This window comes from Psammomys obesus, unplaced genomic scaffold (genome assembly GCF_907164565.1).
Source record: "Psammomys obesus unplaced genomic scaffold, mPsaObe1.curated_primary_1811, whole genome shotgun sequence".
NCBI lineage: Eukaryota > Metazoa > Chordata > Mammalia > Rodentia > Muridae > Psammomys > Psammomys obesus.
Window position 1 is genome coordinate 4863577 of NW_026591086.1, and position 17638 is coordinate 4881214.

Here is a 17638-nt window from a genome sequence, read left to right on the forward strand (position 1 = left end):
TGGATTCTGGGAGATGAATTCAGGTGCCTGTGCTTGTCTGCCAACTCTACCTCCCTATCCCAGTTTTTTGTTGTTGTTGTTGTTGTTGTTCTGAGTCAGGATTGTGCTAATAGATAGCCCGCGCCGGCCTTAAACTCGTAATCCTCCTTTCATGCCTCTTTTTTGCTTAGCCTTAAGGACCATGGTCTCATGATCACAGACTTCTCATGATATGAATCCCTATCCCTGTGCCTGGATCACAGGCACATACTATGCCAAGGGACAAGACAGGAAATATTTAAAATAAGTTTTCTGAAGTTCCTAAAATTTCGTCTCTCGTCTGAGGTAGTTCAGGGGTACTAGTGATTCTTCTTATAGCAAAGAAAACACATGTAGTCTACACCGCAATGACGTGATGAAAAACACAAAACACCACGGGGGGCCCTGAGTCAAATACGTCTGTGAAGCAAGGCTGTTGCTTTTGATGCTATAGGTCATTTTTTAAAAATCAGATTAACAGGCAGAATGACACTGCTTGGTTGCCTCTAATGATTCTGGACAAATGGTCGGAAAGAAAATAATGAATTTAGGGATTCAAATTTCCAAGTCAGGCACTTGTCTGTCCTGAGAAAGCCTGCGTATGTAACACAGACACACAGCACAGGTGGCTGAAAATTAAACCCAGGATCTTATCCCACCTGCTTGAATTATGATGCAAACTTAATTCCCAGCCTTCAGGGCATGTGCTGTTCAAATGGGGGCATTGACTAGGAAGTGTTCTATCTTCACAGCCTCTGGATCTCTCTCACCTAGGTCTACAGCCTGCTGGCCTTTCCTAAAGAGTTCACACTCCAGCAGCCAATGCCTTGAAATAAATCCACCTCTGTCTGCCTGTCCCCTCCTTCATCCTCCAAGGGGCTGTTTCTCTGACTAATGGATATTCATGCAAATCACACGCCACCCTCAATATCAAGATTACTCTATGGTAAATTAGTTTAACCCTGAGGCCTCCTTGAGAAGTAGTCTTTACACATGACATAACTATGGGATTTTCATGTCCAACATCCCCACTGGCCTATAGATCAAGAGAAGTCTTGTCTTAGATTTGAGCTTAGTGTCCCTCAGCAGCTATGACTGTTTGAATATGGCTGTCCTTTGGTTCTAAGAGTGGGTAATAAGGGTAGAGAAGAATGTCCACAGGGTGATATCAGCAGGCACTGCTCAAAGGTTATCATTTCCTCAGAAAGGCATCTGTGGCCACACAGGGCTCCTCACATGAACAAAAGGCATCCTGAGGGAGTGCATTCTGAGGGAAAAGTCCCCACCCTGAACACTCAGGACAAACAGATGGCAGCTGTCTGGAATCATAGCTGTTACTTCCCCCAGGCTGGATGATTAGAAACAACATGTCAGTTTCTGCATTTCAATTTCTCTTCTACGACAAGAGCTTATTAAATCAGCCACCATCTAAATTCTTAACATTAAAACCCAAGCCAGGACTTGAGGGCGCAGGGAACCTGAGGCAGGTTCTACTCGGGAACCTGAGGCAGGAGAAACACAGGTTCATGGCCAGACTGGGCAACAAAGTGAGACTTTGTCCCAAAGTACAAAGTAAGAGGAGGTATCAGAATAGAGCTTAGAGAAAGAACACTTGCTTTGCATGTGCAAGGTCCCAGGTTCAAATCCCAGTAATGGGTAAAAATAAAATAGAACATAAGAAAAACAAGAAAAAACTAAACTCTAGCTAGTGTATCTGGCTAGTGCATTCCAGTCCTGGCTGTGTTTCATTTCTCTCTCTGTGGCTGATGCATGGCACAGAACAGTGGCAGCCCTGGGTCACTCAGAAAAGACAGGCTGTTATTGTGCTGGGTCTAGCTGGCTTCCAGATATAGTCCTCACTGGCTTTTTGCCTTATAATTTTCAATTCATCTCATTTCTCTATTTGCCCTAACGTCTCCTACCTTGGACATAGGGCCAGAGGGTCTGTGGGTAGGAAGGTTTATGGCACATGGAAAGAAGGGCCTGTCGACATTTGCTCAGACTGTAACTGCTGTTCTGAGTCCTTCTCATAGCCTACACCTCCCAGGCTCTCTATTCTGCATTCTAGTCCTGCTTGGCCACAACAGCACTGACCACTCCCCTTGTGACTTTCTGCTCCTATCTCACCCTCCCTCCTTGCTCAAGGTCAAGACCACTCTTTGCTTCTGGCACTGAAGCCTGAAGTATCAACCAGGAGAAAAACATAGACGTCTTCCGCTTGGCTTGCCTTGCTGAACACACTGCAGGTGAAACCATCCTTTTATCTGTCAATCCTCAATCATGAACAGTGTTATTAATCCCGGGGGGGGGGGACTCCCCAGTGCTGGGAGCACAAGTGTATACCACCAGGCCCTGTTGAAAAAGGCGTTCAGAATTTCTTCAGAATTTGTTCTGCCACTGTTTTCTTCTTGGTTGTTTGAGAATAGTTGTTTCTCATTACTCAGGTCTGAGGGTCAGGCCCCAGTTTCGACCTGAACTAAGCCACAACCCATACAGACCCACAAGAATCTCCTCTCCTAAAATAACCTCCAAGAGGAAAGGTGAGTTCGTCAAACATTAACATGGAAAGTTGAAGCCTGAAGTTAGAGGCCCAGTCATCAGCCTAAACTCCATGCTTCCCAAGCTCTGAGCTTCAGAGAAAAGCAAACGATGAAGGCTGCTGCCCAGGCTGCCTCCTGGGGATGTTAGGAAATCCAAACACGGTGCAAAAGCTTTGCCAGCCTACTAGAGGGTTAGCCCCTTCTGCTGTCCTGAAGACGGTGGAATTCCCGGTGACCTGGGTCTGTCTAACTTCAAAGTTGTGCAGGATGGCCGAGCAACGCTGAGGAGCACAGTGTGCGCATGCATGGAAGCTCCTGGAATGGAACTGACTGAACTGTCTCCCTTTCTGACCAGACTCCAAAGTTAAGAAAAAATTCTCCGGTCCCTGAGGCAGAATCCCTGGAGGGAAACTGTGCTGCGTGAGCATGGCTTAGCCCCGCGCTTCAGGGATGATCAGAGGTTTGGAAGGGAACAGTGCTGCTGGAGAGACAGCACCACCCCAGCTGTGGTCTGTTGAGGGGCTGACCCCGCCCTCTGCCAAGGTGAGTCTGTGATGTTTCACACTTTGGACAGGAAGGCCAAGATCCAAAGTCAGGTGACTGTTTGCCTTAACTGACTTCTTATTATCATATGGGTGTGGGATGACCAGTGAAATGCACAAAATTAGCTGCCCGCCATGCTCCCCCTTCTCGGACGCTGGAGCCACTGTGCCCATGCTCCATGGGAGTGGGAGTACCAGGAAGGGTGTTCGGTGCTAAAGCTGAACCCCCAGCCACCTCACAAGTATGCCTGGAAGACGAAGGACCACAGATTCAGTCACCACCTATTTTCAGTCTCCTCAGAAAATAATCAGAACAAATTCTGAAGAAATTCTGAACGCCTTTTTCAACAGGGCCTGGTGGTATACACTTGTGCTCCCAGCACTCGGGAGGTGGAACAGGAGGCTCAGGAACTTAATGGTCATCTGAAGCTACACAGTGAGTTCCAAGCCAGCCTGAGCTACATGAGACCATGTCTCAAAAAACAATACCACTACTACTACCACTAAATAAAGGCAATTTCTTCAGGCAGCCAGGAGAGGGCAGGCTCTCAAAAATTAAAAGCAACTGGTCAATTGAGCCCCAGAGAGCTCCAAAGAGCAGGGGCCAGAAATCATTGGTTTGTTCTGGAAGCCACTGTCTCTTGAGGCAAGCTGACTGAGTAACCACTGAGCAATTTCTTCTGGAGCTTGGACCAAGTCACCCACCAGTGACAACATCCACAGCCCTCTTGATCCACTCAGATCATGCAGCCAAGTAGAAACAGCTGTACAGGCCAAACCAGACAGAGACAGAGGGGAGGGGAGCACCAGGGAGCACGGGAGAAAGGCAGATAAACTGAGACACACGAGGTGGAAAGATAACACGAGCAGGTTGTGGGCACAGGAAGGAAGATAGGCACCCCTCTGCAGCATTCACCTCAGAACAGGCTAAGGTTCCCGTCAAGGTCAACGCTAGGCTTCCCAGCTCCGTATGTTGGGCTAACGCCTGAGTATGAGAGTGATCGGTGGGATTAGCCAAACTCTGTACAGTGCAGAGGGACAGTGGAGCTGCTTATTCATAATGTACAAGGCGCTCCATGGAACATCCCTGAGGAAGAGTGCTGGGAATTCGTTTCCAAGACCTGTCTCGGGAGAGCCAGCTTCACTCGGAAGGCAGCCACGGTATACTAGCAGGGAGTAACCTGAGGTGAGTAAATGTGTTCCACACAAGGCTCTGACTGACAGCCTCCCCGCCCCCAACCCCGTAGCAATCCCTGCCCAAGATGGAAGACACGCTTTGCACGATAGCATTCCCCAGAGGGGTTCTGCAGCCAGTGAAAAGTGATGTAACCTATGTATGTAACTAGTTTGTTTACACAGAATCAAACTGAAGAATCAACATAGAGAGAGGGGGATACCAGCCCACACGGCCTTGGCTTTAAATAGATATGAACAAGGCCACGGCCGTGGAACAAAGGGAGGAAACTCGAGCTCCCCGCTCTGCCGCGCTGCAATTAGGTTAATGCTGGAACATGATGAAAGTGGCCCAGTTGGCATGAGGACCGGAAAAAGAGCCTCCTCAGCGAGCTGCCTCCTTCCTCCCACCTGCCCACGGTATGTCGGAAAGGCCTACACGGCTGGCTCACCCTTCTTCCGTGCCTGGGCGATGACTTCGGCCGCACTCTTGCTCATCACTTTGGTGACGTAGAGGGGGCAGTTGGTCTGATTGGCAATGGTGATGGACCGGTTCACAGCTTCAGCCTCGACCTAAGGGAGGGCAGACAAGCATGAAAACTCCGAACACCCTCATGTCCATCTTTGTCTTCATTCACGACCAGAGACAGATGGATCACCAAGGCTCTTTCCTAAGTGGTACCCAGATCCTCAGGCACCACCTAGACCTAGTAACACTGGACTAGAACCTAGCCAAGTAGGTTGTACCCAACGCTAAGTGAGTATTAGCAGGAAACAAGATGTTCTGAAGACACTTGTCACTCCCTTCTGTTATCAGACTACTGAAACAATGGCCCCTAGGAAATCAGAATTTCCTAAGGAGAAATTTCATGGTGGGAGAAGGAAAAGCCTGAAGCTGAGTGACTGCCAAAAGAGGAGCTTGTCTCCAGGAAAGGCAGTTCCAGGACAGCCATGATGGCCAAGACAGCACTGTGTGGGAGGTGCCACACCACAGCCTGGACTGCCTGGCTGTGCTTTCTTCCTTCCTTATCTAAAAGCTGTTGTTATTTTATTTCTTTTAACTACGTGTCTGTCTTCGGTCTGTGCACATGGGTGCTGGTGCCTGTGGAGCTCAGAGACATTGGATCTTCTCAGAGCTGGAGATACAGGCAGTTGTGAGCCACCTGATGTGGACGCTGAGGACCAAATCCGGGTCCTTTGAAAACACAGTGTGAGCTCTTTTGCGCTCTTAACCTCTGAGCCATGAAAGTTTCAGGCTGGCCAGGTACACCTGATCCTGCCTCCTCGTTTCTTGCCGCCATGACCAACAGCCTACTGTTTAAACCTAAACTCTACGTCAGGACTCTGAGGGTACACGGAAGCCAGGGAGCACTCTGTCCCTAGTATGACTACACTGAACCAATCTCCTTTCTCCACTATTCAACCACTGCTTGTTTCTCTAACCAGCCTATGGATGGTCAGGTCAAGCTTGATAGGGCTGCCGGGGCCCAGTCTTTGCCCCTACCCCTGATAACAAGTTCACTTGCTCACATCTGAGAAGCACCACACACACCCAGACCCTGGCTGATCTCAATGTGGGTATTCATTCTGCTCTCGTGATCTTGAGGGAAGACATTCTATGTGTGCGACTCTGGAGCCAAGTCCACCAGATATCTGCGAGCCAAGCTAGCATCAGCCACAAAACAAAACAGGCTTCACAGCGCTCAGGGGTAAAGTAGGTGGCAGCATGTCCCCTGCAGGAGTGTGACTGGCCAGTCACAGCCTGGGACGACCTTCAGCAGTGATGAACTAACCAAATACACCATCTGCCCCTTTATAGCTGACCCTCAGGGAATGGAATTTCAGATTCTATGTCATGTCTGTTGAACACCCAACCAGGAAAGCTGCCTTGTATGGAGGTCCATCTATGTACTACAATGTGTGCTCATCATAACAGACTAAACTGGCTCAAAACAGATCCCAAAAGGCCACTGCCAAGTCCTAAAAAGACTCCTGCCAGTAAGAAATGGGGATGGTCTTATTCTTTCTCTACCCATAATGCCCCACTCCCAGCATCCTCAAGCAGAGCTGGTACACATGGGATGTTCACACTCGCTGGCACACAGATAAACGGCTCCATCTCTTTGATGTAACTTTAAAAGTCAGGCTGTCCCTTTTTCAAAGGAGATCGCTGCGCTCCTAGCTGAGGTTACTTGGCTAGTCCTGTTTCCACTGGAACATGGCAGGGCTGGAGTCTGTCACTGACCTAAGTGCTCATCCCAGTGAGGGACACCAGTGTTCCTTCACACTCAGCTTCTGGGCATCAACTACGTGAAGAGAGTCTACAAATCTACAGGAAAGCCAACGACTCTCAGAAACACTCACCAAACACTCAGATGTTTTCCATTCCCGGGATAGCTGAAGGGAGCCTCCCTCGCGCTCCCTGCCCTCCTTCCCCTCCCTGGAGCATCCTGCTGAGCTACCACCTCAGAAGTCTCTACCGTGAAGTGCGAATGAAAAAGACTCTGAGATGTTCAACACCTCACAGGGATGCCAAAAACAGCCCTACTCATGTCCTAGCACAGACCCTCCACAGAAGGACAGACACATTATAAATAATGGCTGGCGCTACAGGCCTGTCCCCTGTAAAACAGGGTGTGCGGTGACTCTAATTAAGAGGCCACAGGGGACTGTCTTCCACTAAGACTAGTGAGGAAAAATCTTGGTCCCAGGGGTCTGTCTGGATTTGCATACACACTGTGAATGGAATTCAGACTCCATCTGGCCCCACAAAGTGGCCTGAAATTGGACAGAGGCCAAACGAAAAAAACGCTAGCTCTCTGGAAGAAGAGAGCATTTTAAACCTCACTCTCCACTCTCCAACCAGAATGCCCCTGCCTCCAATCAACACAGCAGATACTGTTGATTCCGCACTGACCCCGGACGAAGAGCTCTTTAAATCTCGTGGAAAAGGTATAATAGTTTAAAACAAAACCTCTTCTCATTATAGGGAGGGTCTGGGGTGGGGGAGGGAATCTGTGTGATTCTGTAAACAGAGCAGTGCAAACACTTGGGGGAAATGACCCATAGCAGAGCCCAGACGTGGTATTCTCTGGATAGCCGTGCCTGCTCTGGCAACCTGCACGACTCGGTCATATGTCCTGTGAGGCCGAGCTGCGAAGATCTTCTCTCTGGGATGGCTTCACTGCACATACTTTATTCCCAGGCCCCACGCTCTGACAGCTGTCTTGTGTTGGTCGCCCGTCACATTCTGTCCTACAAATATACTTCCTGCTTGTCTCTTTGTCACCAGCTCACTGAAAGTAGCTCTCCAAGAGAACCACCCCCTCGCATCTCACTGCCACACAGGGGCCAGAAGCTGCTGTGATCAGAACATGTGCTCTTCGCCCTGTGTCGCCTCAGACAGGTGATCCCTAAATCCAATAGTCTTCCCAAGTCTCCCCTTTCCATCTTCTTAGCTAAAAACCTGGGGAAATCCTACTGAGATGCCCACGTGGCAGGCTGCAAAGAGAAGCATACAGAGGAAGGCAGCTGCCCTGCAAAGTTCAAACCCGAGCCGGCCATCATGGCGCTAGTGATGAAAAGTTAGGATCATTATTTAATGTTGTCTCCTATGCGCTGGCGGTTTCCTTCTAAGTGGGCCGGACTACCAAGTCCACTCAGACGGGTTCCATGTTTGATTCTCTGTGTCACCCCCGCAGAATTTAACACACAAAAGACTCATGAACAACCATCAACAGGAGAAACAGCTGAGCCTCGGGGACGTCCATCACTGTCCACTTAGCACTCTGCGATCCTGTGTGACAATGACCAAAGAGAAGGCCCTATACAAACGGTGTAATTTTTCTACTTAAAGAATCAACCTGAAAAAAAAAAAAAAAAAAGAATCAACCTGAACAGTGGCTCCCCAACAGCTACCTTCTGGTAGACACGTGGGCATCCTTGCTGTTTCCCGGCTTTGCTCTGCCAAGCTCTGTGACCGGTGGCAGCATCTCCTTCACAGGCCACTTACCAAACATTCCCCTGCCTCGAGATCTGTTTCTAGAAGGGGCAGCTTATATGTTGATCCTCCGTCCATCCAGATCCCCGAAGGTCTCCTCTTGCTCTAACACATCTTTACAGTCTAGAATGTTCCTTACAGAAATCCTCCTTCATCCTCTTCCCTCGTGAGCTGTCAGACCGACATTGGTCATACCTTTACCCTTACTGAAGGACCAGCCTCTAAAAAGCACTGAGGTTAAAACTCTAGTGGCGGAAACCCCGCCTCCCAAGACACGATACCTGTAGCCTTCTGACTTACAGGCTCCACAGTCCAGTGAGGTAACCTCGTACTTCTCAGCCTGGGCTAATCCTGCTCAGGGTTTTCAACCGTTCTGTCCAATAGGTCCCACTGAGTGTGCTGCACTTGGTGAGGACTCAGCATGTGTGTTTTAGAGATGTAGAGGAGCTTTGTGATTCCATCCTGTATTTGGGGGCCTGGCGGTACTGCGCATGTGCAGGCATGCGCACATGCTTCTTTGAGAGACCGGTGTACATCCAAAAAAAACCCCGATTTCAATAGGCATGGGGGGGGGTCAATGGGGGGGGGGGGAAGCGGGGGGGGGGGGGGTCAGTGCCCTGCACAGAGCCCAAGAGACACTAAGTCATATATCCCACTCCCAGATGTTCACCTCCTCTGGTCGGCTCAGCACGTGTCCCTCTGGGCCCGTGATGCCCAAATCCAGGATCCTCTGCTGTTCCTGCAAAGTGTAAAGAAAGCCAAGTGGTCAGAGGAGGTGGGTTTCAGGTGCAAAAAGTTCCCCAGCAAGAAGTAGGGCGGGCCTTGCTGGATACCCAGCGTCATCCCGGACTTCAGAAAGAAAAGGGGTTACTGTACTAATGCCAGCCCTGCTTAAGCAAGACCAACCCACTGGAGCCTCCCAACCTGCTCATCATCCCTGGGGAAGCTGACTGGCCCCACAGCACAGTATGTGATGATATCGAAAGGGCCTTTCTATAATGGGAACCAGTCATGTGCCCTATAGAACACTAGCAGAAGATCACTGACAGAGCCCCAGTACCAGAACACCAGGCTCTCTGGATCCCCACACTAGTGAACACCAAAGCTGTCCTGCCTTCTTGAGCTTGCTTTTCATGACATGAAGAAAACATGAAAAGAAGAATCCCATACCTCTGCGATGATGTCACCATTCTCTGCATGGACTTGAGCTATGGCACCAATATCCCGGATCACACTCAACACTTCATAGATCTAAGGAGGAGGAGGACAAACTCAGAGACGTGAACCTGCATCTTCCTGGTCAAAGGAAACCCCCTTGGTCAGGGAGAAATGGCATCCAGGCCACCTGGCATGGTAATATGCTCAACAGGACTGCTTCTAGCCACCCTGAGATGCAGAGAGGCAGCCCAGCCAAAAGGACAGGAGTGAGATGTGAGAAACGGGAGGAGGAGGGCTGGGAGAGGTGTGTCAGATACGACAGGGGCTCTGGGTACTATTACTAGGCCACAGAGTATCCTGACTAGAGCTGACAAGGTTTGATTCCAGAGTCTGGAATCCATCCAGACCCCATCAAAAGCCAATTCCATCAAACACCAATCCTGCCAGCCATGGTCCCATTAAGCTATGAGTGAGCTATACACATATGGAAAAATGTTCCCCCAGAAGGCAGCAGTGACCAGACCAAACAGAGTATCAGGAGCCTCCTCAGAAAGGCTGAGTTTCTTACCTGGGAATCCGTCAGCTGGAATCGATCTTTGAAAGCCATGTACACGAGGAAGGAGTTTACCCCTGGTGACAAAGAAGAAAGGCAGACACGTGACTTCCAACAGACAAACCCAAAGCAAACAACCTAGGAGGAAGAAAGCGATCATGTTGTTCATACATGATCTCTGTGGAGGGGGAGGGCTGTAGAGAGGGGACAAAAGAAGAGAGCAAGAGATGAAGACAGGGATGGAGACGTGAGAACAACAAAGCAACTCTGCGGCCACCAGATGTCATCCCGGCTACCTGGGGAGCCGAAACAGGAGGATCACACTGTCTCAGCTACAGAGTGAGTTCAAGGCAGTGCAGGAAGCCTAGAGAGACCCTGTCTCACAAAATAAAGACTAGAACATGCTGAGTGTCCAGCTCGGCGGTAGAGCGCTTGGCCTGGCATGGATGAATCTTCAGCATCACGGAGTTAAAGAGAAAAGGCACGACAGAGACAGACAGAATAGCAAAGCAAATGGGAAGCTAGGAACGGGGTTTCTGGAAATTGTTTTTAGGGTTCTTAGGGTTTTCCTGTTTGGGAACTTTACAAGTCTGTTAAAATTAAAAGCCGAGGTGTTACGGCACCCCGTCCATATCAACAGAGCATATTGACTCAAAACAATCAGAAAGTGAACCACCTTCCCTACCACTCCTACCTCAGTGAGCATCAATGGATGAACACACACACACACAAAATGCAGTTCCTGTGTGAGCTGGAACACCATTCAGCCTTACCTAAGAAGTTTGGCTGCATGGGACAAAGGAAATGAACACAGGAGCCATCCTGAGACACAGCTGCTGCAAAACCCCATGTGAGGGAGGGACACAGGCAGTGGGTGTCACAGTCAGAGTTGCCTGGGCTGGAGGAAGGGGAAGGAGGAATAACGGAGACAGATTTCCATTTTAGCAGGATGAGGCATCCTACAGGTGGATAGTGGTGATGTGTGTGTATGTGTGTGTGTGTGTGTGTGTCTATGCATGTATGTGAGAGAGAAAGTGTGTGCACTAGCCACAGTATGCACGGGGAGATCACAGGGCCACTTGTGGGGAGTCAGCTCTCTCCTTCCACCATGTACACATGGGAATCAAATTCAGGTCATCGCTTGGCGGCAAGTGCTTTTTACCTGTTGCCGATCCCTCTCAGAGTTCCCATACGCAGGAACAACAAGGTGAAAGCTGAATGAACCTGCTGAACTGCACGCCTAGAAGTGACTCAGACTGGGCATCTTGGGCTAGAGAGAGAGCTGGGTGGTTAAGAGCGCTGGCTGCTCTTCTAGAGGATCCAGGTTTGGTTCCCAGTACCCAGAGTGGCTCACAACTGTCTGGAACTCCAGTCCCAGGGGGGTCTAATGGGCTCTTTTGGCATCTTCAGGCAGCAGGCACCCACAGGTTGCAGAGACACAGACGCAAGCAAAATGCTCACATACATAAAATAAATGAAAAAGATTTTCAAAAAAATAGTCTAATGCTCTATGTATATCATCACACTTTTTACTTCAAAAAAAAAAAAAAAAGACTTTCCCAAAACAACTATTTGTTCTGTCTTTCACAAGAAAATGCATTACAGACTTCTAACTATGGAAATTATCTTTTCTTTGGCAAGACATGCTTGTTTAAAAAAAAAAAAAAAAAAAAAAAAAAACTTTTTTTAATTAAAAAAAATGCATTAATTTGGCAAGCAGCTGTCCATCCTAGCATCTTGGAGTTCTTGCCTCCCAAGGCACCAGACCAAATATCCCTCTCCAAGATCCATCACAACTCTAAACAATTGTCTTGACAACCTCAGAGCCTTGGAGCTTAATTCAAGCCACCTGGAGGTGCTGGAAGCTCCCTGCGCTAATAGGCCTCTGGGCATCCCAGTTCTTCACTCCAATGCCAGGCAACAGTTGCCACGGTAACCCGCCTGGCCTGATTTGGGATAGACTGGCCCTAAGAATTGAAAGTTGAAATCCACCGGCATCTGGGTATTCTCAAGAAGTGAGAACGGTTCTAGCTAGAGGCCAGAAGTGTGTTTGGAGGCCTAGTGCCTGGTCTGGTTCCTAAATGACCTGAAGGTGACCTCTTCAGAGGCAGCGGGGAAAGGTTACAGTAATGCTGAATGGCCACTAAGAGAAAACTGTTGCCTCCTGGCTGAGAAAAATGAAATCTACTTCTGGATGGAAATGAATCACTGGCTCCTCTCTTCTTTCTCTCTCTCCCTCCTCTCCCCCTCCCCTCTCTCTCCCTGTCCCTCCCCACCCACCCAGGGTTTCTCTGTGTAGCCCTGGCTGTCCTGGACTCACTTTGTAGACCAGGCCAGTCTTTCTCCCTCCCTCCTCCAAGCAACTTACCTGCCATTGGGGTTTTTCTTTTAAACCCTATTAAAATAACCCTTGAGCTTCAAAAAGAAAAAGCAATAATTTGTGGGGGTTGGGAGGGGTGACCTCCATGCTAGGGAGAAACTCAAAGGGCATCTTAGGCCAATGTTCACAATGTTCACAGATTTTCAAAAAAATTAAAATTCAGAATTTACATGAATTGCCCAAGGTCACACAGCTAGTCGGTAGACAAGCTGACTTCCCAATATAGAGCTGTTTGTAAGGCATCCATGGAAGCTTCCCCTATCTGTTTCCACGCCTGGAGATTGGCCTCCACCTTTTTACTCACAGCACATCCTGTTCCTGACTCTAAGAACAAAAAAGTAGTAAAACTTCCTCACAAATCAAGACCCAGTGATACCAAAGAATGACACCTGGAACCTAATCCATGGCTAAGCTGAAGGAGGCACAGGAAATGATGTGGTTCTGCCCCAGTACCTAAGCCCCCAAGATTCCCACAGACAGGAGTCGGGGGGTGGGGGGCATCTCAATGTAAATGAAGACTCCTGTGAACCCTTCCCCCAAATCCCTTGGGATTCTCTGAAGCAGAAAGAAGCCCTTCAGTTTAGGTTTGATTGAAGTCCCATCACCTCCTCCGCTAGCCTTTATTCTTCCGGGTCTGCGTGACATGTTTGCCCTCAAACTCCAAAGAACAACCCTACTGCCCCACTGGGGCCTTGGAGGGCCAATCACTCTGAGACCAGATCCCTCACGCCAGTGATCTGTTGGAAGCTGCTACATAAGAAAGCACCCCAGAGGGAAGCCAGTCTGTCTTATTCATAGAGGCATATGCTCTCACTGGCCTAGGGCTCCTCCAATCAGCATGAGCTGCAGCCTAAAGCGCCCGCCCATCGGCCTGCTCTCAGAGGGCTTTGAGTTAGAACAACACCTGCAGCGGAGTTGCGTGACCTACCGTGGTCCTTCACCAGAGCTTCCATCTCCTCCTGGATGCCCTTGTGCCACTCAGTGATGTCCACGTGCAGAGAATAGTCACAGCAGGACTTGCTGTCGGCCCACTCCCTCCACTGATCAAAGGCAGCCAGCAGGCTTGTTCCGGGCTCAGGAACCACATGGTCGACTAGGAAGAAAGAGACGTTTGTCACCATCCCAGCGAAGTCACGAGCAGGTGTTTACCCACTTGAGCCCTGCCCTGAGCCCCCTGGGTTCCCACTGGAGACAGTGATCTCTCCAACAACATCTAGGAATGCACTTAAGCCAGCCGAGTACCCAATAGAGAGAAACTTGGCACTGGACAGCAGGCAAGTGAAACCACGCATGAACTACTCAGATCTGATTTATCAAATCCGAGTCCCTGAGACCTGGGGCGCATTCCGAGGACAATGAGTCCTTATGGACAATGGCGGTGCCAGAGGGCCAGCCGGAGGAGCCAAACCCTTCTTTGTGCTGCTGGCTTCTCTGAGATGCCCCAGTAGACAGCCAGGCCTCAGAGAGGCCTGGAGTGGAGCCATGCATCATGGGCCTTTCCAAAACACCCAGCAGACCCACTTGCTCCTGGCCACTCAGGTTTCCCAAGTGTAATTCCACTCCGTAATTTAAGGACAATCTTTCATCTAAAGCGTTCAAAGCATTTTGAGGCTGAGCTTGCTGCAATATTATTACTAAGGTAGGCTGATACTCTGGACAAAAGACCATGAGCTCAGGCTGCTCAGTTTGTTCCCTGGCTCCACTGGTCGCCCACAGGCGCCCTTGGGTACACTGCTCCGAAGCCCTAAGTCTCAGCGCTGCTCTTAAAGGGGGATTGTGTTTCCTATAGACTTTTGTTATGAGGCTCACATAGACAGAATGTCTATCAGTGTTCCATTGCGCTTCTATTTAAGTCCTCCAGTACCTTCCTCCTGCACTGCAAATACAGATTAAAGTCCCCAACAAGCTCTGCAAGATCCTGGCTGACCTTCGCGACACGGCCCTGTGGAGTGTGCCTAGTCTCTGTCCTGCAATCTATCTCCAGCTATACAGGCCGTCTGTCAGCTGCTACATCAGTCTATTTCCTCTCAGCCCAGGGCCTTTGCACATACTATGATTGCTCAAAGGTTCCCTGGAGAGCTCTTGCCCAGCTTCCCTCAAGTGAAGTTTTCTAAACTATTGCCATCCTTCTGAACGCCCGCATGCGCACACAGAACAAAGGGCTGGCAGTAGCTGTTCAAGGTGCAATCAAATTCATGCAACAACAAGGGAAAAGCTGAGGACTCTGGACACCTGAAGCCACGAGCCATTCTTCCAAAATGAAGTATTAGATTTCCCACGCCCAGGATCAAAACTTGCAGATGCAACTAAATTGTGATTGGCTTAACTTGGCTTCATACATAGCAAAGATACGGCAGTTACCCTTGCCTGGTTGATATAAATTACATACATGTAATTACTTACAGGCACCCTGGAAGCTGATATCGTTACTAGATGGCAATTAAACGTACTTTAAGACATGCTTCTAAGTTCTTTTGCAGCGCTCGCTCATTGGGGACCTCTCGGGCATAAAGACCTGCCTGTATAACAAAAGGGTTCCACAACTGCCTACTCTCTAGGACACGGTGTCAGCTGATGAGGGCTTTGGCAGAATGCATCCCTAGAAACTCTGCAGCGACAATTCCATTTTTTTTCTCCCAATTCCACCCCACTCCCCCCGACAACAAAAATATCACTTTGTTAGCAGCAAGCATTCTGGACTGTCTGTGGCTACAGCCTGCCTCCCCCCTCACTCTCCTCCAACCCACGCTCCCAGGTGGCCAGACAGACCTTACAATACCCTTTATCTGCAGCTGCGGTCCCCATGCAAACCTGCCAGGAAGGGCAGACACAAGCATCTCCCCTGAGCCCAGCCAGATGTGAGCCCGGCAGATGTCTCCGGTCTCCCTCCTACTCTCTGTCCCCGAATGGTCACCCCCAAGATCTCCCCGTAGCTTCCTTACTCCTTTGACTCACCCTGTTCCTGCCCATCCCCTGCTTCTCACTCAGGAAGCGCCACCCTCGCTGAAATCCCCTCCCTTTGCTCTTCACCTAGCAGCACCTCCCCATCAAGCTCATGAGACCGTCCCCATCTCGGGCTGCACGATCATCTGCAATAGCTTCTGAGCAACACACACATGCTCACACATACGCTCACACTCAAACATATACTCACACACACATATTTACACACAGACACACACACACATTCACACACAAACATTCATAAGATACAGGATGTAAGCTCCTCACACCAGGGACCCCCATCCAGATACAGAAAGAGCTCGATGAACGTCCTATGTAATCACCTCTTGGCACTCAAACCTCACCTTTCGTTCAGTTGAAAGGGCAAATGGGGCTCAGCTGTACACCTCAGTTTTTGTGAACTGTCCAACCATTTTGTCCAACCATTCTTGGACAGCCCTAGGATGTCAAAACCCGTGGACACCCAAGTTCCTTGCATAAATGTTAGCAAACTATGTGCACACAGCCTGCTACATACTTGTGGGGGCCCCTGAGACTTGATCCCAGGATCCCAGCAAGCTACAGCTGGGCTCCACTGCAGACCCCTCGCTACACGTTGAACCTTTCCTACATTGCCTGCTTGCAGTACCTGATACAACGCCACAGAGCACTCTGCCTGTGTGGACCTGGTATGGGTATGTGCACTGAGACAAATTTCAAGTTTTGCATTTTGAAACTTCCCAGAATTTTTTTTCCAAACCTTTTTATTAGTGGTTTGGCTGAAGCCAGAATTAAGTGAATCCCCAGATGTAGAATCTTTGGATCCAGTGGGTCACAACCCTGCTCTCCTGGTAACACTGTCCGCTTTCCCTCTCAACCCGGAGGGCTGCTGTGAAACCTGGAGACCCTTCTGCCCCACCCTGCTGGACAAGAAACATTCCTCCCTCCAGACAGCATGGCTCATGGAGGAAAACTGACTTCTTCAAAGCTGATTTCTCTAAAATAGAGTTATAAAGTCAATATCACATCTACTCAATTACCCCCACCCTCCCTCAAATCAGCCAACTCAATCTGATACATTTTCTCTACATCATTTTTTTTTCTCCACGTTGTATTTTATTCTATTTCCTTACTTATAGTCTATTTCCTTCCAAAAAGCTTAAAAGTGGCTTTAAAGATACCCATGCCAGTCATGGCTGACACACCCAAAATCCCAGCATGCGGGGGTTAGAGGAAGGAGGAGCTTCACAAGTTTGAGGCCTGCACAGTGAGTCAGCCAGAGAAACACTGACTAAAAAATACAAGTGAACAACAGTAAAACCTTAAAATACAAGAAGATTCCATCAAACAGAAACAGGAAAAAAAGATGACAACGAGGACGGAAGAAAAAAAAAATGGTGAGACACAAAATGAAATCAAGAACAAGGCTGCAAGTTACATCTTTATGTACATGTGAAGTCATATACAAACATACCCATATTTGTGTGAACACATGTGAAAACCTCTATGAATGCTTTGTTAGTATCTATGCATGTTTACACCTATGCGCAAAAACGTGTGTTTGCTTCTACGTGTGTATGTACCTGCAGATAAACGTTTTGAAAACTTCACGCATCTGCTAGGCTCCAAGTTAGGCTCTGGGGTCCACGTGCAGGAAGCTTGACCTCAGCACATCTCTTTCCTTAGGGATCAACAAGGCAAATCATTTCTCAAGAGGACCCTGAGAACAGCATGTTCAGCCTGGGAATAATCTTCATTCCACCGGGTATGATTACTTTAAATATCTTCACATTGGATCGGATAAAATCCATTACATTTACACACTGAGTGCCCTGATTTGCCCACTTCAGAGAACAAAGACTAAGTAAGTTCTGTCCCCAGACTGGTTCCCCTTCATTCTGTTTGTCCTGTCAGGAGGAAACTGAACCTCTTTGAGATGCTCTAAGATTTATTTATCTTCATTTTATGTGCAGAGTTATTTTGCATTCCATGGAAGTCTGGTGCCCACAGAGGTCAGAAGAGGGCACCGGGAACTTGGAGCTACAGGTGCTTCTGACTCATCACGTGGGTGCTGAGAACCAAACCTGGGTTCTCTGGAAGAGCAGCCAGTGCTCTTTAACCACTGAGCCATCTCTCCAGCCCCCATGATACTGTTTAAGATCCCATGGTTTAAGATTTGGTAGTAAAAGTTCCTGACCATTAAACACACACATATCCGTATTCCCCTAGAGCTGGGCATCAACCCTAGTGTCTTATGCATGGTAGGTGGGGCCTCTATGAATGTCTGAGCTACAGCATCGGGCCTCGAATTTTTATGAAAGGAAAAAGTTT

At 48.9% G+C, this 17638-nt stretch overlaps 1 protein-coding gene across 3 annotated transcripts in view; it reads right to left on the minus strand.

The window, feature by feature from the left end:
- Positions 1-17638, minus strand: part of Dpysl2 (dihydropyrimidinase like 2) — a 100987-nt gene that overhangs the window by 16906 nt on the left and 66443 nt on the right. For all 3 annotated transcript variants that reach the window (XM_055609656.1, XM_055609657.1, XM_055609658.1), the window contains exons 4-8: positions 13293-13457; positions 10000-10061; positions 9444-9524; positions 8944-9012; positions 4726-4846 (exon numbers count right to left, since the gene is read on the minus strand). In XM_055609656.1, coding sequence (XP_055465631.1) covers positions 4726-4846; positions 8944-9012; positions 9444-9524; positions 10000-10061; positions 13293-13457 — 498 coding nt within the window. The remainder of the gene's footprint in view (positions 1-4725; positions 4847-8943; positions 9013-9443; positions 9525-9999; positions 10062-13292; positions 13458-17638) is intronic.